Here is a 26,418-nt window from a genome sequence, read left to right as displayed (position 1 = left end):
ATAGCAATAGTGTCAGGGGGAGGGATGGTGGCTCAGTGGTAGAGCATTTGCTTGGGAAACAGAAGGTCCCAGGTTCAATCCCCGGCATCTCCAAAAAAAAAAAAAAGGGTCCAGGCAAATAGGTGTGAAAAACCTCAGCTTGAGACCCTGGAGAGCCACTGCCAGTCTGAGTAGACAATACTGACTTTGATGGACCAAGGGTCTGATTCAGTATAAGGCAGCTTCATATGTTCATATGTTCATTCCTTTAGGGATGGAAGCACAGCTTTGGAGGGCAGCTACTGCTGCTGGGAAATTGAGGGAATCACCGGCACAAGCAATGTAACGATGTGACTTCTGAACCAACCCTAAGATGACATTTAGGTGCCAGAACACGAAGCTCAAATGCTTGCTCCGTACACTTAACCACTACACCAAACTGGCTCACAACTATGAGCATGCCAAAGTGCTCCCTGTTTGATATATGAGCACATTGCACAGGAGCATCTGATCGGAATTTGGCCACTCCAGTTTGGGGCAACACAGTTTGGGATGTCTCCAGTGTGCCCAAAGCTGCCCATCTGTACCCAGCCCAGGAGTCTGTGCCTCTCTTGGAAGATGCTCTCCTCTCATGGCTTCTTGCTTAGTAACTTTTAGTTATTTTAGAATTCCAAAAATCTTGTCATCTTGGAATATGGTATGTTAGCAATTTTAAATAAGCAAGTAAAAGAAAGAACAAACTTGTCAAAACCAAGGGCAATTTTAAAGCTGGATCCAAACCACCAAGTGGCATAAAAACTGCACAATGAGAGTTATTTCTGTTTGCTTCCAACCAATAGAAGGGGGGTGGAGGGGAATAAGCAGATTGCTTTAATTTCAAGGCCCCAAAACGTGCAAGCTTAAAAAGAAACATTGAGTGATCTGTGAGAGGAGATTTATGAAACCTGCCCCTAAACCACAAGTCACGTGAGCTTTCTCCTCCTTCTTCTTTTTTAAATACGTTCACTTACAGCGGAGGTTATGCTTTCAGTTGCTTCCTCTCCGTCATGAGAGGTCCTTGAAGCCGGGGCAGCCTGGAAGTGGCTTGTGAGAGGAATCCAAAATGTCCTTAAAGAGGCTTATTCAGCAGAACCGCAATGTCCACTGCATGGGCTACAGCATGAGTGTGACTCACAACCCTTCCTTAGAACCAATAGGTAGCCCTCCACTGGACAACAGAAGGACCAAAATCTTCACCAGTTCTGTGGGGACCTTGCCCAAGGATTACAAACAGGTAAGTTGTCAGTTGAGAAGGCTGCAAGGACCTTCTTCATCTGTCCTTCAGAACGACCTTGCTGCACTTTGAGGGCTCAGACTCACTCAATTTAAAGACCGGATGAGGCTGAGGGTTTGCTGGGAAGATGTGCAAGATCAGAGCCAGTTCTGGGGAACGTGATGGTCCAAGAAGTATCCCACGTGGGTCTCGTCAGCCTGTTTTCTGAATCTCAGGAATTCAGAAAACTGCCCCTGCTCATCTAGCACCATGCCAAGAAATCCTGCAGATGCTCAGTCCGGTAAAGGCAGGATGATTTTTAAAACCACCGTTATCATCTCTAACCCAGCAGGTGGGACAGAGGCAACTTTATTCAACTCTAACCCAGCCAGCCCAACAATAGCCAGACAAGGTCTCCCGTTTGCTCGTTCTGTGGGAAAACTTTTAAAGCAACCTCTCTGCCAGGAATGGGTTCTCTGCCCAAGATCAATACACAGCTGAAGCAGCCTCCGAAAAAGGTTTTGCCTCTGCCTGGTAATTGATCCACTGTGCTCTAGCTGGGATTGCTCTCAATTTATAAATGTGTGAAGAAGGGTTGTATTTTGAATCAAGAGATGCTCTTGAGCTCCACTTTAGGGAAGCTGTGATTTGTTCTCATCCCTCAAGCGTAATTTATTTAACATCAGGCAGCAGCGATGACTGAGTTCATGACATCTCTTCAAGAGAGGCCTTTTTGCAATTCTGGTCAAAAGCAGCTTTTTATTAAACCACACGTGCCTGAGCAGAAATGGGAAAGGAAAAGTCCTAAACATTTCTCTGTCCTTTTTCTCCCCACAACACGGATAATATAGAGTGTATCTGGCTTCAATACATCTTTTCCATATATGTCTGTATATATGGAATAGCCAGTTTGGTGTAGTGGTTAAGTGTGCGGACTCTTATCTGGGAGAACCGGGTTTGATTCCCCACTCCTCCACTTGCAGCTGCTGGAATGGCCTTGGGTCAGCTAGAGCTCTGGCAGAGGTTGTCCTTGAAAGGGCAGCTGCTGGGAGAGCCCTCTCCAGCCCCACCCACCTCACAGGGTGTCTGTTGTGGGGGAGGAAGGGAAAGGAGATTGTGAGCCGCTCTGAGACTCTTCGGAGTGGAGGGCGGGATATAAATCCAATATCTTCATCTACCTCACAGGGTGTCTGTTGTGGGGGGGAAAGTAAAGGAGATTGTGAGCCGCTCTGAGACTCTTCGGAGTGGAGAGCGGGATATAAATCCAATATCTTCTTCATCTTCTATATTCTGCTCTGTATATGTGTGTGTAAACCACTGTCAAGTCACAGCTGAGTCATGACAACCCTGTTGAATTTTCAAGGCAGATGCTCAGAGTTGGTTTGCCATTGCCTTCCTCTGCATAGCAACTCTGGAATTCCTTGGTGGTCTCTCATCCAAATTCGCATGTAATTTTGCAATGAATTCCTGACATTTGTCTAATATGGCCGAAAAATGCCGCTGCTGGTCAGAATGGAAGGCATCTTCAGTTAGTCAAGTTACAAAGCATCACCAGTGGGCAGATGAGATATAGACTTTTATAGTTATGAGGAATTAAGCTTGTTCAGTTGTGTAGGATTGGTAAGTGCAGAGAGGGCACGAGTCTGCCTCCTAGCTCTGGGTTTCAGGGGTTCACTGCTTCTGCTTCACGATGGCTAGCAACCATGATGTTTTTAAAGCTCAGGTGTTGGACATTGGGTAGATACGGGCAATCGTTGAGCAACTAGCTTACAAAAATGTGTTAGTAATCATTTAGCAAAATAGTCATTAACATGCTCCCTCAATAGTTTTATTTTCTATTGCTGCTTGCCTCCAAATGTCCACCACAGAGGAGACAAAAATTAATAACAGAAATCTCATGGTAAGACCAGGTTGAAAAAATGTATCAATCTTCATTGCCAGTTTTGTATATCCTGAATGCCTTTGTACTTCACAAATGAGGCTTTTTCTTTGAACCGTAATATTGCAGGATTTGGATGATGGGCTCATGAGGAGTTTTTTTTGTTCAGTTTCATAACTTGAAACGTGGAAGAGTTTGCTTTTCTGGGGCAATCATTCTTACATCGGAGAGAACATATGCGATTGATCTCGTTTACAGAAAATAGATTGCAACATGGAATGCTTATGCCTGGTACGGAAACAGTTTACAAAGTGATAGGGAAAAACCTTACATTACCATTTCTGTAGCAGACATCAGTGAACAATTATTTGCATACCTAATTGGCACGGGGCAATTTTTTTAAAAGTGCATATTGAAATAACCTTTTCAAATGTCTGCAGGTTGCAGTAACGAGTGATTATGCTGTAGAATAAACTTCCTTTAGCATTGAGAGGGGAATTGCTGGCTACCAGGAATATCCATAGCCAGAGATCTATCTGTTCAAGGTTGCAGAGATGGTTAAAAAAATTAATTGTATTTAGCGCTTAAGCGGACGGTTTATTTATTTATTTAATCCTGCCTCACCACAGGGAAAATGGTGGCAAGGATGACAGATTGTAGAGTTAGGTAATGTACAGATGCATCTCCTCCCAAAACATACAAATGAACAAACTATTGACTCCAGAGATGAACAGCTAGAAAGACTCAAGTGGAGCTTCCCATTTCATTTGGCATTTCATAGATGCTCTCGGCCATTTATCTTGGGTATTCACAGTTTCCAGGGCTTTTTTTTTGAGCAGGAACGCACATGAATGCAGTTCCGTCTGGCTTGGTGTCAGGGTGTGTGGCCTAATAGGCAATTGAGTTCCTGCTGGGCTTTTTCTACAAAAAAAAAAAGTCCTGACAACGTCCAAGGAATTGGGGAGACTACATGATGATAGGAGGAATGGACAGTCGTGTGGAATTTGAACTCAGTAAACCTGTGCTATGGGCTTGTCCTCCAGCAAAAACCAATATAAATTCTTAAGGGCTATAAAGACATAAACACACACAATTGCCTACTTTTAATGAATGACATTGACAGGTTGGGGACAGACTGAAGGAAGACCTTCATCAAACAGCAAAGAATTGACCTATATAATTCACTGCCATACAATATAGAGGCTGACATATTTAAAGCATTACTCAGACAAGTTCGTGGGAGATTATTTAGTCATAAGAACATAACATAAGAACATAAGAGAAGCCATGTTGGATCAGGCCAACGGCCCATCAAGTCCAACACTCTGTGTCACACAGTGGCAAAAAAATTTATATACACACATAAACTGTGGCTAATAGCCACTGGTGGACCTGTGCTCCATATTTTTATCTAAACCCCTCTTGAAGGTGGCTATACTTGTGGCCGCCACCACCTCTTGTGGCAGTGAATTCCACATGTTAATCACCCTTTGGGTGAAGAAGTACTTCCTTTTATCCGTTTTAACCTGTCTGCTCAGCAATTTCATCGAATGCCCACGAGTTCTTGTATTGTGAGAAAGGGAGAAAAGTACTTCTTTCTCTACTTTCTCCATCCCATGCATTATCTTCTATCATGTCACCCCGCAGTCGACGTTTCTCCAAGCTAAAGAGTCCCAAGCGTTTCAACCTTTCTTCATAGGGAAAGTGCTCCAGCCCTTTAATCATTCTAGTTGCCCTTCTCTGGACTTTCTCCAATGCTATAATATCCTTTTTGAGTTGCGGCGACCAGAACTGCACACAGTACTCCAAATGAGACCGCACCATCGATTTATACAGGGGCATTATGATACTGGCTGATTTGTTTTCAATTCCCTTCCTAATAATTCCCAGCATGGTGTTGGCCTTTTTTATTGCAAACGCACACTGTCTTGACATTTTCAGTGAGTTATCTACCACGACCCCAAGATCTCTCTCTTGGTCAGTCTCTGCCAGTTCACACCCCATCAACTTGTATTTGTAGCTGGGATTCTTGGCCCCAATGTGCATTACTTTGCACTTGGCCACATTGAACCGCATCTGCCACGTTGACGCCCACTCACCCAGCCTCAACAGATCCCTTTGGAGTTCCTCACAATCCTCTCTGGTTCTCACCACCCTGAACAATTTAGTGTCATCCGCAAACTTGGCCACTTAGCCCTGATAGTTATATGAATCATTCATTTTTCAGAAGTTGTATTGCCTTAAAAAACACAGGCTAGCTATTTTCACCATGCCTTGCTTTTGATTGTCCAAAGTTACCCAGCTATCTGCTGCTGGAAACAGGATAATGGGTTCGATGGTCCTCAGTCATAGCTGGTAAGAGAAGACTTATGTTTATATTGTGATCTGCAGCCAATATTGTATAGTGCTTTGAATTTAAACCAGCATTGGAGAGACCTCATTTCTAAGCCCCATTAAGCCATGAAACTCACCGGGTGACCCATAGGCCTGTTGACTGTCTGAGCCTATGCTACTTCACAGGGTTTTTGAACAAGGATTGAGCCCAGTGGCAGCTCAATAAACAAAGTTTAATTCTAGGTATTCTGGTAATTCTGGGTAAACTTTGTTGGTCTTAAAGGTGCCACTGGACTCAAACTTTGTTCTATTGCTTCAAACCAACATGGCTAGCCACCTGGATCTGAATGGCTAGCCACCTGAATCACAGAAGCTGCCCTGAGCACTTTGGAGAAAGGGCCGGGTAAAAATATGGTTGGCACATCAGCACTTCTGCTTTGCTTGAGATGGAATGCAGGCTCATACCTTTAGTTTTATAAATAGTGTTAGATTTCTATTTCTAATGCAACTGACTGACTCAGCTGGAACTTTTATTTCCAGCTTGCTTTATGCAGAACAAGTTCCTTAGGCGGCTCTTCCGGTCCACAAAGGTAAGAAAGAAAACACTTTCCCTCTTTTAAGTACTAACTAATAATGATACTGACTACCTAGTAATGTTATGATTGTGCATAGAGGTATAAGGAACGTATAGAATGGCAAGGGTGGAAGTGTGAAGCAGATGAAGAAGGCTGTGAGCTGAAGAGCAGTGGAAGTCCACTTAACCTTACATGTTAAGTTCTAGTAGCTTATGTTAGTACAGAGCAAGGGTGGCCAACTGCAGCTCGGGAGCCCCATGTGGCCCTCGAAGCCCCCACCGCCCCATCAGCTGACTTGGAGAAGGCGTTTTTCTCTTTAAATCACTTCTCCAAGCCATGCCAGCCAAAGTTGCTTTCTTTCCCCCTCCCTCCACCTCCCCATCTTCCTTCCTTCCTTCCTTCCTTCCTTCCTTCCTTCCTTCCTTCCTTCCTTCCTTCCTTCCTTCCTTCCTTCCTTCCATCCATCCATCCATCCATCCATCCATCATGTGGCACTTGCAAATCTGAAGTTCATGCATTTAAAGTTGCTTTCTTTCCCTCTCCCTCCACCTCCCCATCTTCCTTCCTTCCTTCCTTCCTTCCTTCCTTCCTTCCTTCCTTCCTTCCTTCCTTCCTTCCTTCCTTCCTTCCTTTCATCATGTGGCTCTCAAACATCTGCCATTCATTCTATGCGGCTCTCACATTAAGCAAGTTTGGCCACCTCTGGTACAGAGACGTGTTAAAGTGAGTTGACAGCTACTGTTGGGAAGTGAAATTAATTTGGGTTTTAATTTTTTGAAAGACAGTGCCAGATCATCATCTTTCTAGTGGAGAACTCACCCGTCATTTCTCACGTTCTCCCTCATAGATAGATAACATCAGAGCACTTTAAAAACGAAACTACCACTCTACAAATTATTCAGATCTGGTTTACATGTGGACAAGAATAAAGTATTCAAATGGTCTGCACGCTTCAGATTGTAGGTAGGGGATCGCACTTGGAAATGCTTTCCTTTGTTCAAAAAACAAACAAACACAACTCCCCACATATAGAATGTCAGCACTGCAAGCAAAGAGAGAAGCTAGAACATTTTTGCCTGCTGTGATAGTTTTCTGTTTGCAGAGGGTAGCCAATTACTTGTTAACTGTATTTGTCTTTTGTAGAAAATCACTCCGAATCTTCAAAGAAGACAATGAAACATTTGGATTTGAAATTCAGGTGAGGTTTCAGCATTGTCAACAGAATGAGTCTGGGTGGCTGTGATCCAATGAGTGGCTGTGATCCAACGTACAGGTGTACCATGCAAAATAACTGATACTGCTTTCCTTAACCTTACGTGATAAGTTGCATCCCTCAAAATTTCCTCTTCTGCTGTTTCATTAAAGGCACAGGGATTCTTTGCATCCTGAAAGTGCAGAATGCCGTCCTTAAGGAAATACATAAAAACTGTGACAGATGCTCACAGATCAATTTTTAAAAATGTGAAAACAAACTTTTGGAGGAACCGAAATGTTTCCAAAAGATCACCCAAAGCTTTTAACACGGTGTAGCGTATTGGCTTCTTCGGCTTGCCATACATGGTGGTGTTGGAGCTCAGCCTTAATTAGGCTGATTACATTCTACATCTCCTTGATCAGTTTCGGTTTGTTTCTTGCTGGCAGCTGTATGAAGTACCGTGTTGTATTTTACGGAACTACAATAAAACTGTCTCTCTGTCCAGAGAACATATCACCTCCACTTGCCAATAGTTTCCTGGCCACCTGGGTGGTCAGTTCCACACCATTTGTTCAATTCTGCAAGACAGAATTGTTTAGGTTGGCATTTAACATCTAATGGGGAGGTGACCACTATTCCACCATCCCACAGCATTGGTATTTGAACCCATCCCAATATAAATGTAGAGTGCTAAACAGCACCTAACATCATCATTACATGTAGTGCTCAATAAGAACTAACCACAGCATCTTGGACTTTAGGGAATGAAACTGAAGGATTGTTCTAAATTGTGCAAAACTGTATGGCACGTTTTAATGATTTTATTGCAATTTTATTTTTGCACTGTTGCTTTAACTGCTGTTAGCCACCCCGAGCCTGTCAAAGGAGGGCAGGGTACAAACGTAATAAAATAAAAAATAAATAAAATAAATCTTCTCGTTCCTAATGTGACCCAACCCAGTTGGGAACCACATTGTGAATGAATGATGTCACAATGCCTAGTAGCCAATCCGATCTGACTGTGCAGTATCACCATATCCAGCATTAAGTCGATGTTTCCTTTGTACCACACTCTCCTGATTCTGAATGGTCGAAGGGAGAAGATACATGCCATACCGAGGCAGGCCACCAAGAAGAGGAGGAGGGATTAGAGGACGATTTGAGGAGCCTGGTCACCTTGAGGCCAGGAATGTCACTTGATTTGCTTCAACATGATGTTTGCAGTAGGCCTTGCTGGTAGGAGGGGCCCCGAGAAGGAGGCTTCTTCATGTGGGAGCCTTGTAGGGTCTTTCATCAGCTCTGGACAAAAGTAGGAGAGCTGCTGTCTTTACTATCTCCCAGGGGGAAACTTTACAGTTCTGTTCTCAGCCCTTTCAGATCACCAAAAGTGACCCTGCTTAAGCAATAACAGCAATAAATAATAGCCTTGTTGCTGGGTGGGAAACCGGTTTGTTCCTTCAAGTTTTGTTTTGTTAAAAAGAGGAAATGCTCATCCTGGTGCACACTATTTGACATGTATGCTAAGTAGGCTCCTTTGTGCTTGTTGCTGCATGGAAGGATCTGCAAATTAAGGTGACGGGCTGCGAGGTAAGGGGCATGGGTGCCTGGCTAGTAACTCTGTGCTTCTGACATTTACAGACCCTTCGATTTCAGCAGCAAATCCATTGCTGCTTGGAAAGCTGCACGTACATCTGCAAAGTAAAGGAAGGAAGCCCTGCCTACCTCTCTGGACTCCAAAGTGGTAACTTTCCATTTGCTGCTTTCTTCATTTTGCAGATGCAGAAAGAAGAAATGAATGGGCGTGGGGTGGTGTCTCTGGCAACCAGGGTGTTCCGAGCATAGGGTTGCCAATCCCCAGGTGCGAGCAGGGGATCCCCTGGTTTGGAGGCCCTCCCCCTGCTTCAGGGTCATCAGAAAGCAGGGGGATGGGAGGGAAATGTCTGCTGGGAACTCTGTTATTCCCTATGGAGCTTTATTCCCATAGAAAATAATGGAGAATTGATCTACGGGTATCTGGGGCTCTGGGAGGGATGTTTTTTGGGGTAGAGGCACCACATTTTCAGTATCGCATCTAGTGCCTCTCCCCAAAATACCCCCCAAGTTTCAAAACGATTGGACCAGGGGGTCCAATTCTATGAGCCCCAAAAGAAGGTGCCCCTATCCTTCATTATTTCCTATGGCAGGAAGGCATTGAAAAGGTGTGCCGTCCCTTTAAACGTGATGGCCAGAACTCCCTTTGGAGTTCAATTATGCTTGTCACTGCCTTGATCTTGGCTCCACCCCTAATGTCTCCTGGCTCCACCCCCAAAGCCCCCAGATATTTCTTGAATTGGACTTGGCAACCCTATCCGAGCAGTTTTCAGTCAATAGCACAATGCAAAGTGGTTTGTGATTCCTCTACACCCTTCTGGATTGAGGAGACCTTGGCAGACTGATCAAGCTTTTATAATGCCAGGCTTTACGAGGCTGCTTTCATATATGTTGGATAATGCACTTGCAAATAATTGCTAAAGTGCACTGAAAATGCATTATGCAACGTGCGTGAAAGTGGCTCTGCACGGGGAGGGACAGGAGCCACTTATGCTTATACTTATACTTGGATCTTCATTGCCTGCGATCTGTGTCACCTGAAGGACTCCCTCACCCTTTAGCCTCACTCAACCTATGCCCCAATTACTGTTGGGGATCAATCAGCCTTACTTTGTATGCCCTCATTGTGAGAAGTTATGACTGTGACACTGAAAAGTCCAACTTTTATTTCTGTGTCCTCCAGCTTTGACATGGCCCACCTTCAGGTATGGGGACAAGCCTGTCTCTGCATGTTTTCCATACATGGATTGCAGTGCTTTGAGGGGGAAAAATATTGCATTGAGTTAGTAGATTTCAGCTGTTTCCAGGGGTGGAATTCTAGCAGGAGCTCTTTTGCATATTAGGCCACACATCCCTGATGTAGCCAATCCTCCAAGAGCTTACAAGGCTCTTTTTTGTAAGCTCTTGGAAAATTGGCTACCATCAGGGGTATGTGGACTTATATGCAAAGGAGCTCCTGCTAGAATTCCACCCCTGGCTGTTTCTATTTTACATTGCCATAAGATAGTAAGCCTTTGGTTGGCAACAGAAGGAGACAAACTAGGCTCCAGAGTAAAGGGGCAGATGGAAATGGCGTTGCACAGTGTTACAGCCTCCCCTCTGAAAATATTGTAACCATGCCGTGGTGATGCTCTGGGAATCTATGGTTTTACCACAGAGATTTGTTACATTCCTAGAGCTTCATACTACTATGCTGATGTCACTTCCAGTTTTTTTTGGCTGGAAGTGACATTGCACAATGCCACTTTTCTCTCCACCTTTTGCCTCTGCTCATTCAAATGGCAGTAGGGAGCCAAAAGGGATTATTAGGTGCCTCCAGCAGGTTAAGTGGCATCCCTAGCTGCCAGTGGTACCTACTATTTGTTAAGTAGTTTCAAGGGCTCAAAACTCTCCCTTTTAAAAGACGATGCACCACTTTGAACACTGTGGTTTATAAATGTTTCCAAGAAATAAATACATGTGCTAATTGCTTGCATTTTGAATCGCTGCAGGTTATATTCTGACCAATATCAACAGGGTGAGCACCGAAGGGCTCAGTCACAAGCAAATGGTGGACCTGATTAGATCATCAGGGAATCTGTTAAGGTAAATGCAAGTCTTTCTGTTAGCCTTTGCCAGCACTGTGCTGTGAGAGCAAGGATGAAGCAGCCCTATGGTTGTACTTCCTACGTTGATCTTTCACACCCTAATGTCATTAATTGCTACACCTGCATGCGGCACTTCTAAGACTGGCACACGGGCTGAGAAATGGCCCAAACCCAGCACACTCCCTCCAGGGACTGATCACCTTAAGAAACATCTGCCAACTCTGAACATTAGAGGTTCTCCATAAAATCCGTGCTTCCTCAAAATTTGTGATGAATCTTGGCAATTGCATAGATTTTATTTATTAGTTATTTTTAGCTCAATGCCGATTGTGCTGTTGGCTGGCTGCCTATGGTATATTTCGCAGCTCTTTCAATTAAGGCATGGAGCTGCCTGACAAAAATGGATGTTGCAGGGATCATTGCCCTCAGGGTCAACGGGGGAATAATGCACAGGAAAAATTGTAATGATAAATTGAGAACAACAGCTGTACCCACATGTTGCTGGATATTGTCCCACCATGAGTCAGTCAGTCAGTCAGTCAGTCAGTCAGTCAGTCAGTCAGTCAGTCAGTCAGTGGCATAAATTAAAACCCAAGCCAGGATTTAAATATACAGAGTACAATAAAACAATTCAGTCATCTTTCCAAAACTTTTATTGTGCCTTTGCTGTGCTGCAGGATAAACCAGTATCCATCTGTGCCTTGCAGAACAGCTGTGAAATATCTAATGGTGTGTGGATGCAGCCACTGTTTGTTTCTCTTTAGCCCATTTCTAAAATCCCACCTGCCTTCCCAGAAGCTCCAGGCTCTTCCCTCTGTAGATTATCCTCACTATAATCCTGTGAGGCCAGTTAAGCCAAGTGAATGACTAGCCCGAAATCACCCACGAAGTTTACTGGCTGGCCTAGAGATAAAACAACCTTAAATTCTGACGTGTGTGTGAAAGAGCAGGGTAGATTTTCAAATATTTGGAAAAAGAGAAAGGCAAAGATTTCTATGCTATTATGCATCTGGATGAAGTTCATCAAGGGGAAAAGAATTACCTTTATCTTTACAATACAAGATGGTGTCAGATCCCAGAGGCGCTGCTATCCTGAAGAAGGGGTGAAGCTGAAGTGGAAGTGAGAGGACCAAGATGGAATCTTTGCTGCTGTCAACCAATTTCCTGGTGGAACATCTGTGACTTGCAGGCCCAGCAGAACAATAATAAGTCCTGCAGGGCCCAGATGAAAGCTGGCGGAGAGTTCCACCAGGTTGGGACCAGGGCAGAACGCAGTGTGTTCTTCTTGGTGACAACTCCTGTTCCGTTCCTCATTTTCCTCTCTCTTTTCCAGCCACTCTCACACTTGGGCACCATTGCATGGCAATATTTATTTGTTTGATTGAATTTTTGACTGCCCTTTCTGAAACCGGGCTCAGGGCGGTTCGCAAGTTATAGAACAGTTATAACAGATACAATCAAAAGAGTGTTAAAAACATTACAACTCCCTAAAATACAAGAGCCCTGTGGCGCAGAGTGGTAAAGCTGCAGTACTGCAGTCTTAAGCTCTGCTCACGACCTGAGTTCGATCCTGGTAGAAGCTGGGTTCAGGTAGCTGGCTCCAGGTTGACTCAGCTTTCCATCCTTCCGAGGTCGGTAAATGAGTACTCAGCTTGCTGGGGGTGGGGGGGGGAAGTGTAGATGACTGGGGAAGGCAACGGCAAACCACCTTGTAAAAAGTCTGCTGTGAAAACATTTACCGTTTTCGCACACAGCTTACCTCGCAGTCACAATTCTGTTCCCTCCGCAGCATCTGTCGGATTTCCCACCATCTGCACCGGAGTTATAGGAAGTGCCGTGGCTTTTGCGTAGCAAATGTAAACTGTGTTTTAGCAGTTTATGTTTGCTATACAAAAGCTGCGGCACTTCCTGTAAGTTTGGCGCAGATGGTGGGAAATCCGACAGATGCTGCGGAGGGAACAGGATTGTGGCTGCGAGGTGAGCTGTGTGCGAAAACGGTCATTGTGAAAGCAATGTCACCCCAGAGTCGGAAATGACTGGTGCTTGCACAGGGGACTACCTTTACCTTTGCCTTTACAATACAAGATGGTGTCAGATCCCAGAGGCGCTGCTATCCTGAAGAAGGGTTGAAGCTGAAGTGGAAGTGAGAGGACCAAGATGGAATCTTTGCTGCTGTCAACCAATTTCCTGGTGGAACATCTGTGACTTGCAGGCCCAGCAGAACAGTAATAAGTCCTGCAGGGCCCAGATGGAAGCTGGCAGAGAGTTCTACCAGGTTGGGACCAGGGCAGAGAAAACCCAGGCCAAGGACAGCCAGATATCTCTCAGGCCAGGGACTACTAGCAGCTATTGATTACCAGAACACAAGGCTTTCTTGGGGGGTATTCCAGGGGAGGCAGTCCCAAAGATACTCAGTTCCCTGGCTGTTAAGGGCCTTAAATGTCAATATGAAGACCTTGAACCTGATCCACTAGGAGACAATGCAGTTCCTGTAACTCAGGAGAGACTTGAGCTGTGAGTGGAGTCCCCATGAGGACCCGGGATTCTTCTCCTGATGGGTTTTATGATGCTGTGTGTTACCACCACCATGCCATTCCTTGAGACAGAAGGATCAGTAGTGAATGAGAGCATGTAGCTTCATCAACGTTTACTTTTTTTTCACCTGAGCTGCCAGGATTTCATTTGGCATGCCACTTTCTTGACAGCCAGCATAATGTAATGGTTAAGACTGGTGGGCTCTAATCTGGAGAACTGATTGTGATTTTCTGGTCCTCCTCATGAAGCTTGCTGACCTTGAGCTAGTCATAGTTCTCTCAGAGCCTTCTCAGCCCCACCTACCTCACGGGTCTGGAATAGATAAAATCTTCTGTATGATTCTGCCTAGACTTTTTTTTTTTAAACATGTTCTTGCATTTTAAAAAAAAATGTTCTTGCATTGTTTACAGGTTAGATATTGTGAATGAAGCCTTGATTTTGAAAAGGATGGAATTGGAAACCAAGCTGTGTCTTTTAAAGGTACAAATTCTATGGATGGTTTAAAATATCAGTTGCATAATATGGAATTTATGTAGTTATGAAGGCGGCTCTGTTTAAACAGGCTTTAATTCATGTAAATCAAAGTGACCTTGAGTGACAATCTATTGCCTTGAGCAATGTTACATATGAGTTCAGAACTAACAGCTCTGTTCTGCCGACACCAACGCCAGCATGGTGCTGATGAATCCGCACTGTATAGTGGTTAGAACCATGATACTCACTGGGTGCATTCACATTACACTAACTTCATCTGGAGAGCCAGTTTGGTGTATGGAGAGCCAGTTTGGTGTAGTGGTTAAGTGTGCGGTCTCTTATCTGGGAGAACCGGGTTTGATTCCCCACTCCTCCACTTGCACCTGCTGGCATGGCTTTGGGTCAGCCATAGCTCTGGCAGGGGTTGTCCTTGAAAGGGCAGGTGCTGTGAGAGCCCTCTCCAGCCCCACCCACCTCACAGGATGTCTGTTGTGGGGGAGGAAGGGAAAGGAGATTGTGAGCCGCTCTGAGACTCTTCGGAGTGGAGGGCGGGATATAAATCCAATATCTTCTTCTTCTAACTAATGCATTTTACATCTGGATTTTTGCTATTCTTACACAGTAAAAATCTGGATGTAAAATGCCTTAGTGTAGTGTGAATGACATGCCACATTTGGTTCTTCTGAGTATTGTTCCATAACATGGCACCTGCCCAATGTTCTAGAAAAGTGCTTAGTAGGCCAGTGTCCAGTAGGACTTGTGTGACTGACAGGTGATTCCTTTGAAACCAGAAGGAAGGTATACCATCTGAACATTTTGTACCAATTTTCTCTGAGACCGTTTTTGCACACAGCTTATCACGCGGTCACGTTCCTGTTCTCTCCGCAGCGTCTGTTGGATTTCCCATTATCTGCACCAGAGTTACAGGAAGTGCCGCGGCTTTTGCGTAGCAAACTGGGTTTTAGCGGTTTACGTTTGCTACGCAAAAGCTGCGGCACTTCCTGTAACTTCAGCGCAGATAATGGGAAATCAGACAGACGCTGCAGAGAGAACAGGAATGTGACCCCGTGGTAAGCTGTGTGCGAAAACGGTCGTAATGTCTGGCTGACTGTAAATTTGATCTCTTTTCCTCAAAGTAATTCCCATTGTTACACAGATATCAGTTCTTAAAAGTTTTCCATTTACTTACCTAAATCATACTCCCTCCCCCCATTTTTTCATCTTCCATTTCTAGCTGGAGTAAAATCTTATATATCCAATGTAATAATTGCTCATTTTGTTTTATAATCAGCTGTTCAGATTCAGTCTCATCTCTTAGAACTCTCACCTTCAAAACTCATGTTCTCTTTTAGTCTTGAGACTAATTGATAATGTATCATCCACTCAATGTTTACACCTTCATCTTTGACATCTTGCCAATACTTGATTTGCCCCCAAGTGTTTGTCATCATGCCATAAGTTTAAAAAATCAGTTTTATTTCGTGCATTCTTATAATAATGAGCTTCTAACATATCTAATTGGCTTTTTCATTGTTTAATCTCTGCTAGTGTTTTTATTATGATTGTTTTTATCTTCTTGTTCCAATCTCTGAATTTTTTAATCTTGTTCTAATCTTTCTCGCTTTTTTTAGCAGCAGCTGCAAGTAGAATCCCTCTTATAAAAGCTTTACTTGCTTCCTAAATTGTAGCTGGAGACATTCCTTCTGCGTTGTTTGTTTTAAAAAACTCCACATCTTTTCCACATTTCTTTACTACATCTTCTTGTAATAAAGGAGTATTTAATCTTCATCTTCTTCTTAATTCTCTATTCCATTGCAAAACGACTTCATGGGATTATGGTCTGCAAACATCTTCAGCTGAATCTGTACTTTTTCTAAATTCATTGTCAAACTTTTTGATATCCAACACATCTATCCTTGAATATATTTGATGTCTATCTGAAAAGAAGGTTATGGCCCCACTGGTGACCTCCTGATGGCACCTGGGTTTTTTTTTTTTTTGCCACTGTGTGATAGAGTGTTGGATTGGATGGGCCACTGGCCTGATCCAACATGGCTTCACTTATGTTCTTACATTCTTATGTCGCTGCCTTTTGGATGTTTGGTCCTCTAGGAATCTTCTAATTAAATAATTTCCATGTATTGAAGTACATTTTAAGGTAATTTTCTGCCTTTAATATTCCTTAATCTTTTTTGGGTCTAGTATTCTGTTCGTATCTCCAAGAATCATTATTTCCTCATCATGGAAATCTAGCATGTTTGGAAATAAAGTCTCAAAAAAACCAAAACCTTTGAAGAAGAGAAGACTGTAGATTTATACCCCACCCTTCTGTCTGAATCAGAGTCTCAGAGCGGCTTACAATCTCCTTTATTTTCTTCCCCCACAACAGACACCCTGTGAGGTAGGTGGGGCTGAGAGAGCTCTTACAGCAGCTGCTTTTTCAAGGACAACCCCTGCAAGAGCTATGGCTGACCCAAGTCCATTCCAGCAGCTGCAAGTGGAGGAGTGGGGAATCAAACCCTGTTCCCCCAGATAAGAGTCCGCACACTTAACCACTATGCCAAACTGGCCTCATTTGCTGCATATATTGTTGCTATTGTGCAAATTTTGCCTTCTTGTTTTTAAAATTACGTAGATACCTTCCATCTGAGTCCCCTAATTCTTCTAATACTTCTAATTGTGGGTTGTTTATGTAAATGACTCCACATTTTTTATTTTGTGCTGAAGCAAAATATGCTTTGCCTAATTTTTTATTGTTTAAAATATGTTCACATATCTTCTTTGTATGAGTTTCCTGTAGACATAATATAGCAATTGGTTCTTTAGATGATTGAAGATTTTCGTGCATATTTGAAGAATTCAGTCCATTGATATTTACTGATACTATTTTTAATTTATCCATTTTGTCCTGATGTATTTGCCACATCCAACATCCTTTTCTATGCTTATTTCTTCCTTGGAGTTTTTGGTCTGTGAACTTTGCTTTGAGCTACTAGCAGATTGTTTTGAATTCCTTGAAGAATCTCCTTCTTTTCCTCTATGTTAAGTCCTTCATTTGCAGTTCTTCAGCCAGCTGCTTTGCTTGTTCCTCTGTTGCAGCTATTTTTCTTCCTTTTGGTAAAAGTATCTCTATTACAAATGGTATGAATGATATTTTATTTCTTTTGCAAAATCTGACTCAAACAGTCAAAGCCTTTCCTTTTCTTTAACACGCTTGTTGGTATATCCTAAGAACATAAGAGAAGCAATGTTGGATCAGGCCAATGGCCCATCCAGTCCAACACTCTGTGTCATACGGTGGCAAAAAAAAATAATTATATATATATATACACATACACACTGTGGCTAATAGCCACTGATGGACCTCTGCTCCATATTTTTATCCAATCCCCTCTTGAAGCTGGCTATGCTTCTGGCCGCCATCACCTCCTGTGGCAGGGAATTCCACATGTTAATCATCCTTTGGGCGAAGAAGTACTTCCTTTAATCCGTTTTATCCTGACTGCTCAGCAATTTAATCGAATGCCCACGAGTTCTTGTATTGTGAGAAAGGGAGAAAAGTACTTCTTTCTCTACTTTCTCCATCCCATGCATTACCTTGTAAACCTCTCTCATGTCACCCCGCAGGCGACGTTTCTCCAAGCTAAAGAGCCCCAAGCGTTTCAACCTTTCTTCCTAGGGAAAGTGTTCCAACCCTTTAATCATTCTAGTTGCCCTTTTCTGGACTTTCTCCAATGCTATAATATCCTTTTTGAGGTGCAGCGACCAGAACTGCACACAGTACTCCAAATGAGACCGCACCATCGATTTATACAGGGGCATTATGATACTGGCTGATTTGTTATCAATTCCCTTCCTAATAATTCCCAGCATGGTGTTGGTCTTTTTTATTGCAATCGCACACTGTCTTGACATTTTCAGTGAACTATCTACCACGACCCCAAGATCTCTCTCTTGGTCAGTCTCTGCCAGTTCACACCCCATCAACTTGTATTTGTAGCTGGGATTCTTGGCCCCAATGTGCATTACTTTGCACTTGGCCACATTGAACTGCATCTGCCACGTTGACGCCCACTCACCCAGCCTCAACAGATCCCTTTGGAGTGCCTCACAATCCTCTCTGGTTCTCACCACCCTGAACAATTTAGTGTCATCTGCAAACTTGGCCACTTCACTGCTTACTCCCAACTCCAAATCATTTATGAACAAGTTAAAGAGCATGGGACCCAGTACCGAGCCCTGCAGCACCCCACTGCTTACCGTCCTCCACTGCGAAGACTGCCCATTTATACTCACTCTCTGCTTCCTGTTAATCAGCCAGTTTTTGATCCACAAGAGGACCTGTCCTTTTACTCCATGACTCTTGAGCTTTCTGAGGAGCCTTTGATGAGGAACTTTATCAAAAGCCTTCTGGAAGTCAAGGTAAACAATATCTATTGGGTCTCCTTTGTCCACATGTTTGCTCACCCCCTCAAAGAAATGTAACAGGTTAGTGAGGCAAGATCTTCCCTTACAGAACCCATGCTGAGTCTTCCTCAATAACTTGTCTTCATCAATGTGCCTACTCATTCTGTCCTTGATAATGGTTTCTACCAACTTTCCCGGTATTGAAGTCAGACTGACTGGCCTGTAATTTCCCAGATCTCCTCTGGAACCCTTTTTAAAGATGGGGGTGACATTTGCTACCTTCCAGTCCTCAGGAACGGAGGCAGATTTTCTCTTCACGGTTTTGACTGTATTTACCTTTCCTTTCAGTTTCCTCTTCACATGCCTCCTCATCTCAGAGAATTTACCCCTTTTAAAGTTAAACGTGGTTGTGCCGGTCTTTTGGGGCAACTCCCTATTTATACAAATGGTGAAATCAATAACGTTATGGTCACTGCTCCCAAGCGGTGCGATCACTTTTACATCTCTCACCAAGTCTTGGGCATTACTTAGGACCAAATCCAGGATTGCCCCACCCCGGTAGGTTCTGAGACCATCTCTCCGTAGCACAGTCTTTGAGAGCATCAAGAAACTCAATCTCTTTCTCTCGACCAGAACACATATTGACCCAATCAATCTGCGGGTAGTTAAAATCACCTATTACGACACAGTTTTTATGTTTAGCCGCTATCTTTAATCCTTCCATCATATTATAATCATCCTCTATCTTTTGATTTGGCGGGCAATAACAAACTCCCATAGTTAAATTTCCTTTTGGGTCCTCTATTTCAACCCAAAGTATTTCTGGAAGGGAATCTAATTCTCTGACCTCAGTCTTACTGGACCGTATATTCTCTCTGACATACAGAGCCACCACACCTCCAACCCTTCCCTCCCTATTTTTGAATGCAAATCTTGGATTCACTCTAATAATCTGGTCAATGTCAGGAATGTCTTAATCTATTTTTGTATAATTCTGAAGTAAATCATAATATCTTTTTATTTTTATGGCATTTTTGTTGTTGGCAAGTGGTGGAGTGAGTACCACTGGGTTATAGTGCTGTGCCAGGTTTTGAGAAGGTTGCAATCCCCATTCTACTATAAAGCTTGCTGGGTGAGCTGGGGCCAGTCACTTTCAGCCTATCTACCTCACAGAGTTGTTGTGAGGACAAAATGTTGTACACTACCCTGGGCTCCTTTGAAGATGAGTAAGATAAAAATGCACCATAAAAAAACCTGTATCCTGAGTTTTAGGCTAATGCAAGCCATTCTGCTTAGAAGATGCAAACTGCAATAGCCTCAATTAGCTGCAAACTCACATCACCTCAATTAGCATTGGGGCTGTGCGGGAAATGGAAATGATTTTTTTCAGCCACTATCCAGTTTTGCTGCTAGGCACTTTGTTTATGAGTATTTTTATTTTAAAATATATATATATGTCTTTTAAAATGTTAGTAACAAAGCTAAGAGCCAAGTTTCCAATGGTTAGACTGAGTTGAGTTTAAAGGGTTCAACACCACTTCCCTTCCCCAACCTAAGGCCAACTGAGGCTGCACGAGCTTACAATTTGCATTTTATGAACAGCACAAGACATGTGATCTTTGATCACCTTGAGCCCTAAATCTCACTATGAAAATTATTTAAACCCCCACCCCGAAATGTATCAGCGCAATCCTGCCATCTAACACAGAATATAAGAGAAAGGTCACTTTCTGTTACTGTTTTTGCTCATGCCACTGCAGCCTGCCCTGGAATAAACTCTCAAGATTGGCAGAATCATAGAGGAAAGCTGGGGAGACCACGTGTCCAGCCATGCTGCTTATGTAACGTGGAGCTGCCACCTGAGTTTGTCCTCCAAATGACACTGAAGTTGGAATGGCAGGGAGCGCTTTCATTAAAGCAGCTAAGCAGGCAAGGGCCTCCTCCCATCCAGCCCGAAAGATCTCAGAATGAGCTGAGCCCCACAGGCAGACTTTTCATTGCTGTGCTTAATGAGAACACAGCAGCTGATTAGTATGAAGCTTGGCAACTCATAAGAATGATGCAGATTCCAGTACCAGGGCTTGTTTGAGCTTGGATCAATGGCCTGATGATCCTTTTCGCCGAAGAAAAGCTTTAGAAGGTGTCTGAATGAGATGCTTGCTGTGAGATGCCTCCAGATTCGGCAGCTCGGATAACAGATTCCACGTCAAGGCCCACCTGAGATTTTATTTTAAAGTATATATGTAAAAATAGTGATGTATGAACATGACCCCAGGTGTATGCATTGTATGCATAAGAGAGACAGGAATCCATGGTACATAAGCCAGAAGGGTACCCATGATACTTGCTTGCAGGAAAATGAATTAGAAGAGAGTATTGTGCCACCTTGAAGGCTAGCAGGTTTATTATGACATAAACTGCCATGGATTAGACTTCACAAAACTAGACAAGAATTCACATGCTAGAGAACCAGTGAAGTAGAGAAGAAGAAGACGATTTTGGATTTATATCCCGCCCTAGACTCCCAGATAAGAGTCTGCGCACTTAACCACTACACCAGACTGGCTTTCAACTATGACCGGGTTCTAATCCTCTCTGACTTAGGAAGCTGTTTGACATTAGGCCAGTTGCCTTCTCTCACCCTAACCTATTTTAGAAGAGTGAAGTTTGAATCCAGCGGCACCTTTAAGACCAACAAAGTTTATTCTGGGTGTAAGCTTTTGTTTGCATGCAAACTTCTTCAGACACATCCTCAGATATTTCATTAGATACATCTGATGAAGTGTACATGCACACAAAAGCTTATGCCCAGAATAAAACTTTGTTGGCCTTAAAGATACCACTGGACTGAAACGTTGTTCTGCCGCTTCAGATCAACATAGCTACCCACTTGAACCTATCTTACAAGACTGTCATAAAGACAAAATGTAGGAAAAAAGAATCTACCCTGATTCTTTAAAAGTTACACCACAACACACCTGTTAGCCTTTCAAGTTCCATATGATTATTTTAAAGGATTTTATCTAGCTTCCTCTAAACTTTATACAAATGGTATGCCCAATTTGTTGCTAGGTGAAGTGGCCTTTGGACTTAGCTCTCTCTTACAGGGTGTGGTTTAGTCCTCCTAAGTGGTAACAAAAAAGAGAAGAAATATTTGAGTCCTATGTTCTCCCATTAAATTGTTGCTAAAACAAAACAATTAGGTGTATCTGACACAAACTCAAGTTTGACATGACCAACAAATCAGGATATGAGCTAGTTCACCATGGGTGCACTCAGGATTCCAAAATATCTCTCTTTGCCCGCTCCCTGACTCTACATATGCATAGTTACATGTGAAACAGCACAATATGTGGGAACACATGTGCAGGACTCCCATGTACTCACCTACTTGTCTTACCCTCCACCTAGTGTAAGTTACACATGCACTGGAACCTTGTTATCAATATAGGTTGTAGTCTAGAATTATAGAGATTTCCTCTTTCACTAAAGCAACCTGTGGGGCTATTTATACACATATCTATGAGTGCACATGGGTGGAGGGAGGATGGGGAGGGGTAAAACCAAGTTGTATTTTGTCAGTGGGAATCCTCTATGTGAGGGTGCTATGGTTTAAAGACCACCCATTCTTTTTTTTTTTAAAAAACTGAACTATCGTAGAAGATGTCTGAGGTTATCAGGAGCCCTGATAATCAGAACTACACTCCGTGCAAAAGATACTCTGGGTCAGTTTCAGGTTGACAGAAGAGTTACAGCGTTTGTGGTTTGTGTTTTACAGCAAACGTTGCAAGACAAGCTGGTTGAGTTCCAGTCTCTGTGTTTACGGGAACAGCACCTTCTTCATGGTAAGTCATGCTTCTCATTTCAGGAAGCACGAAGCAGTGCAGATCAGTTTCCTCTTCAGAAATGCTGTGAGCTCGCTCAAAACGTGACTTTGCTGGTTAGAATTTTGGATGTCCTTTCTTCCTCTTTTAACAAAATCTTCTGGGGATGCTATAGACAAGGATAATGAACGTGGAGCGGCTTCTACACTGCCAGGACATGAACTGAAGAAGCATGCAGAAGAGGGTCTTCTCTGCCTCGTTCTACTCCCAGCAGCCCCTTCTGGTTTACCACCCCCCCCCAAAAAAAACCCACTGCTGAGAATTGGAGGACCCCACCCTAACAAAATGTCCAGGATGATGCCGTGAAGAGGCTGGTGTGAGGAGGGGGAATGGAACAACATTTGCTCCCCTTGCTCTGTTGCTAAGCTTGCTGTACTCATGGAACAGCGAGGAGAGAGAGTTTTGCTTGCGCCCCTCTATTGCAGCCCCGTGTGCTACTATGTGTTTTGCTTACAAGCATCCCCGCTCCTTGGTATCAGAGATGGCAGTTTCTGTACAATCACAGATTTCAGCTTGACTTCAACAGAGGAATCAAAACTGCTGGCGATTCAGCTATGTTCTAGCTTGAGCCTGGGACAGAGAAGGGGTGAATGCATGCAGGAGAGGGACCTGCTAAGGGATAGAGTTGGCTGTTGCTTGAAAACCACCACCCAGGAGTCTGCAAGTTTTTATAATTATAATTAACAAGTCAAAAATGTAGCAAAATCCAGAGCAAGAAATCAAGAAAGAGCCAATATAAGAAGAATATATTGGATTTATATCCCGCCCTCCACTCCGAAGAGTCTCAGAGCGGCCTACAATCTCCTTTACCTTCCTCCCCCACAACAGACACCCTGTGAGGTGGGTGGGGCTGGAGAGGGCTCTCACAGCAGCTGCCCTTTCAAGGACAACCTCTGCCAGGGCTATGGCTGACCCAAGGCCATGCTAGCAGGTGCAAGTGGAGGAGTGGGGAATCAAACCCGGTTCTCCCAGATAAGAGTCCGCACACTTAACCACTACACCAAACTGGCTCTCCAGTTTGGTGTAAGAAAGCCTATTTCTCTCTCTCTCTCTCGGCTTGACTTCGTGAACGAAGATTTAAGAAGGGTGCAGTAGTCCACGTCTGCTGCAGGCTCACTGGTGGCTGACAAGACCAATGCTGGACAGGCAGATCCGGCCACAGTAGCTGCAGGGAAAAGTCTGATTTGGGGTTGGTGCTGTAGCAGTGCGATTCTTCCTCAATCTCCTTTTGTCCTCAAGACCAGCTATGCGTGCGTTCTCAAAGGAAGAGACAGCCTGGTGGATGGTGTGCCTCCATGCTTTGCGATCTGAGGCTAGGTCGGACCACTGGTGATGGTTGATGCGACAGGTGACAAGGGATTTCTTCAAGGAGTCAAGAAAGCCTATTAGTATAACAGGAAACCCACAATTTAATATTACTGGAAATGACATGCTAGTTAATAATCCATAAAGTTTCTGCAGCCTGAACATTGATTGTTATGCTATGTCCTTTATTAGCAAGTAGCACTCAAGATCTCACAAGTATTAAATATACACAGGAGCCTGATCTCGTGACCCAGGCTGGTCTGATCTCGTGAAATCTCAGAAGCTAAACAGGGTTAGCCCTGGTTAGGATGGATGGGAGAACACCAAGGAAGCCCAGGGTTGCTACGCAAAGGCAGGCAATGGCAAACCACCTCTGACGTCCCTCACCTTGAAAACCCTGTGGGGTTGCTGTCATTCAGCTGCAGCTTGAAGGCACTTTACACACACGTGCACAGGAACGCCTCGTGCGATTATTTTAGAGCTCTGGCGTAAATTTGTGCATGATCAAACCTGGATTACTGGCAACTGTTCACCTTTATCATTTCCCTTTCTATCAAGCATCTCTAAGAAGCCCTTTAGTCCCATTAAAATATTTGCCAGCCAAACTCTTCGCATTCTAGCATCCCACCTACCCTTTCAACTCACATACCCTTTCAACGCATTCTAGCATCCCACCTACCCTTTCTTTGAGTACCTTAGCTCAAAGATTTCCTTTCGCTTTTTAAAAAAGAGCCAAATTGTGCTCAGTACACAGCTGCCTTTGGCTCTAGCGCCACAGGTGGCCAACCTCTGATCCAAACCTTTGGCTCCAGCCCTCTGGTTCCCTTTTAATGCGGAGCTCAAACAATTCCATTACTATTGCTAGTCCTTTTTACCACTTTGCAAAATCCATGCTCAGAGCTCTAAACAGAAGTGCCCCGGTCCTTAGCCACAGGAGAGAGGGATAACAATTAATGATAGCTTTCTAGTGCTTAAACGGATAGCAGCCCTATAGCTTTTTTTGTGTGTGTGTTGCTGCAACCGATTCACACAGCTTTCCCCTTGCATTACATGAAATTTTAGGACTCAGAAGATGGCCTTTAGTACACTAAATAAGGGACCTGCTAGGACTTCTAGGGGAGGAGAAAGCTCTCCCTCTGTGCTGCTGGCTTCCCCCCCCCCCCTCGCTGCTTTGTCTGGCTCACCTTCTGCCTGCTCACCACATCCTCTTCCTCCTTGCCACAGCCACCTCCTCACTTGCTATGGCAACTCAACTGAACACAAGCAGTAACGGTTTGGTCACAATTAGGCATGCATAGATGTCACTTTTCGCTACTTCCATTCGGGTTTTTTTTTAAGTCAGATTTTTTTTTGTAACTTTGAATTCATATATATTTATTTCATTTTGCACCCTGCTTTTCTTCCAGAGCCAGCTGTGGTGTAGAAGACATTGGATTGAAGATGACATTGGATTTATATTCCGCCCTCCACTCAAGAGGCTCAGAGCGGCTCACAATCTCCTTTACCTCCCTCCCCCACAACAGGCACCCTGTGAGGTGGGTGGGGCTGAGAGGGCTCTCACAGCAGCTGCCCTTTCAAGGGCAACCTCTGCCAGAGCTATGGCTGACCCAAGGCCATGCCAGCAGCTGCATGTGGAGGAGTGGGGAATCAAACCCGGCTCTCCCAGATAAGAGTCCGCACACTTAACCACTACACCAAACTGGCTCTCTTATCCACTGGTGTAGTGGATAACAGTGATGGATGCTAATCTGGAAGAACTGGGTTTGATTCCTCACTCATGCACCTGCTGAGTGACCTTGGGTCAGTCACAGTTCTCTCAGAACTGCTCTCTCAAGAGCAATTCCGTCAGAGCTTTCTCAGTCCCTACTACTTTGCAGGGTGTCTGTTGTGGGGAGAGGAAGGGAAGGAGATTGTAAACGCTTTAAGTCTCTTGAGTGAAGGGCGGGGTATAAATCCAATCTCCTCCCCCTTCTACCCCTCCTCCTCCCAAAGTGGGTCTCCTCTCCTCCATTTTATCAAACCCCTGTGAGGTAGGTCAGGCTGAGAGTGGGTGGCCAGTACAAGATTGCCCAGTATCCTTCCATGGCAAGGGGTGTGGGGGGAGATTGGATTTATATCCCGCCCTTCCCTCAAGAGTCTTCTGGGTCTTCTGGGTTCTAGTCCCACATTCTAACCACTACACCACTCTGGCTGTGATGAATGACAGTTGGGGCTAATCCTGTTGGCTGGATTAGGCCATCTGAAGAGGGACTAACTCTTCGCTGATTGATACGGTGATTCCTACCTTGCAAACAGTGCAAATTTGGCAATAGATGTCCTGCAAATGTAACATACGTTCTGTCTGTCTCCTAGATGAAGCGAATGGCAGTTCACTCCTTGATCCTGTGGGATTGGAAGAATCTGGCCTACCGAGTGACTATATTGGGTCAGGGTCACCCTTGGTCAACAAACCTCGGTTTTCCAGTGAAAGCAGCTGTATAAGCCGCCTGAGCTCCATGACAGTGGGCAGCGAGGACAGTTTCTACCAAGGCACTGCTTTTGAGGAGCCTGCTTTCAGCCGGCAGTCAAGCACAGAGGACGATTGCTTCCTCCCCGCAGACTCCACTGTCAGTGTTGCAAAGACTTCCCTGAGAAGGCATAGAAGTATCAGCGTGGCTAGCAGTGGCCCTGGATCTCCCTTGTGGGACAGAGGCAATGCCTCGAGCGTGTTTGGGACACTCCCTCGGAAAAACAGGAAAGGAAGCGTCCGGAAGAGGCTTTTAAAATTCATACCGGGTCTTCACTGGGCTGTGGAAGAGGAGGAAAGCCGTGTCTGACAAGCAGGTCCAGAACCCCTTAGAAAATTTGGGCTCAAACTTTTGCAACTGTACCTCAGACTGGGATCAGAGTTCATTCAATGAAATGAACGGAAGCAGGCCTGAC

The 26,418-nt window shown here is 44.2% G+C and overlaps 1 protein-coding gene across 1 annotated transcript; it reads left to right on the top strand.

Annotated features, from left to right (window-relative positions):
* Positions 1 to 1,002: 1,002 nt before the first annotated feature.
* Positions 1,003 to 26,418, top strand: CYTIP (cytohesin 1 interacting protein). Its single transcript, XM_060257128.1, has 8 exons — positions 1,003 to 1,252; positions 5,985 to 6,034; positions 7,163 to 7,217; positions 8,853 to 8,955; positions 10,796 to 10,889; positions 13,837 to 13,906; positions 22,086 to 22,152; positions 25,849 to 26,418. Exons 1-8 carry the CDS (start codon positions 1,082 to 1,084, stop codon positions 26,310 to 26,312), a joined length of 1,074 nt encoding a protein of 357 aa, XP_060113111.1. The 5' UTR covers positions 1,003 to 1,081; the 3' UTR covers positions 26,313 to 26,418.

The sequence above is a fragment of the Heteronotia binoei genome, chromosome 16 (genome assembly GCF_032191835.1).
Source record: "Heteronotia binoei isolate CCM8104 ecotype False Entrance Well chromosome 16, APGP_CSIRO_Hbin_v1, whole genome shotgun sequence".
NCBI lineage: Eukaryota > Metazoa > Chordata > Lepidosauria > Squamata > Gekkonidae > Heteronotia > Heteronotia binoei.
The sequence above is the reverse complement of the archived record's forward strand: the minus strand, read 5'-3'. Positions and strand labels throughout refer to the sequence as shown.

What these genes read in the sequence shown, in the direction of transcription:
- CYTIP (XM_060257128.1), top strand. Translation starts at nt 1,082, where the DNA reads ATGTCCTTAAAGAGGCTTATTCAGCAGAACCGCAATGTCCACTGCATG. An exon ending in TGCCCAAGGATTACAAACAG is followed by an intron (nt 1,253 to 5,984) that starts GTAAGTTGTCAG and finishes TTTTATTTCCAG; the next exon opens with CTTGCTTTATGCAGAACAAG. An exon ending in CCTCTCTGGACTCCAAAGTG is followed by an intron (nt 8,956 to 10,795) that starts GTAACTTTCCAT and finishes GAATCGCTGCAG; the next exon opens with GTTATATTCTGACCAATATC.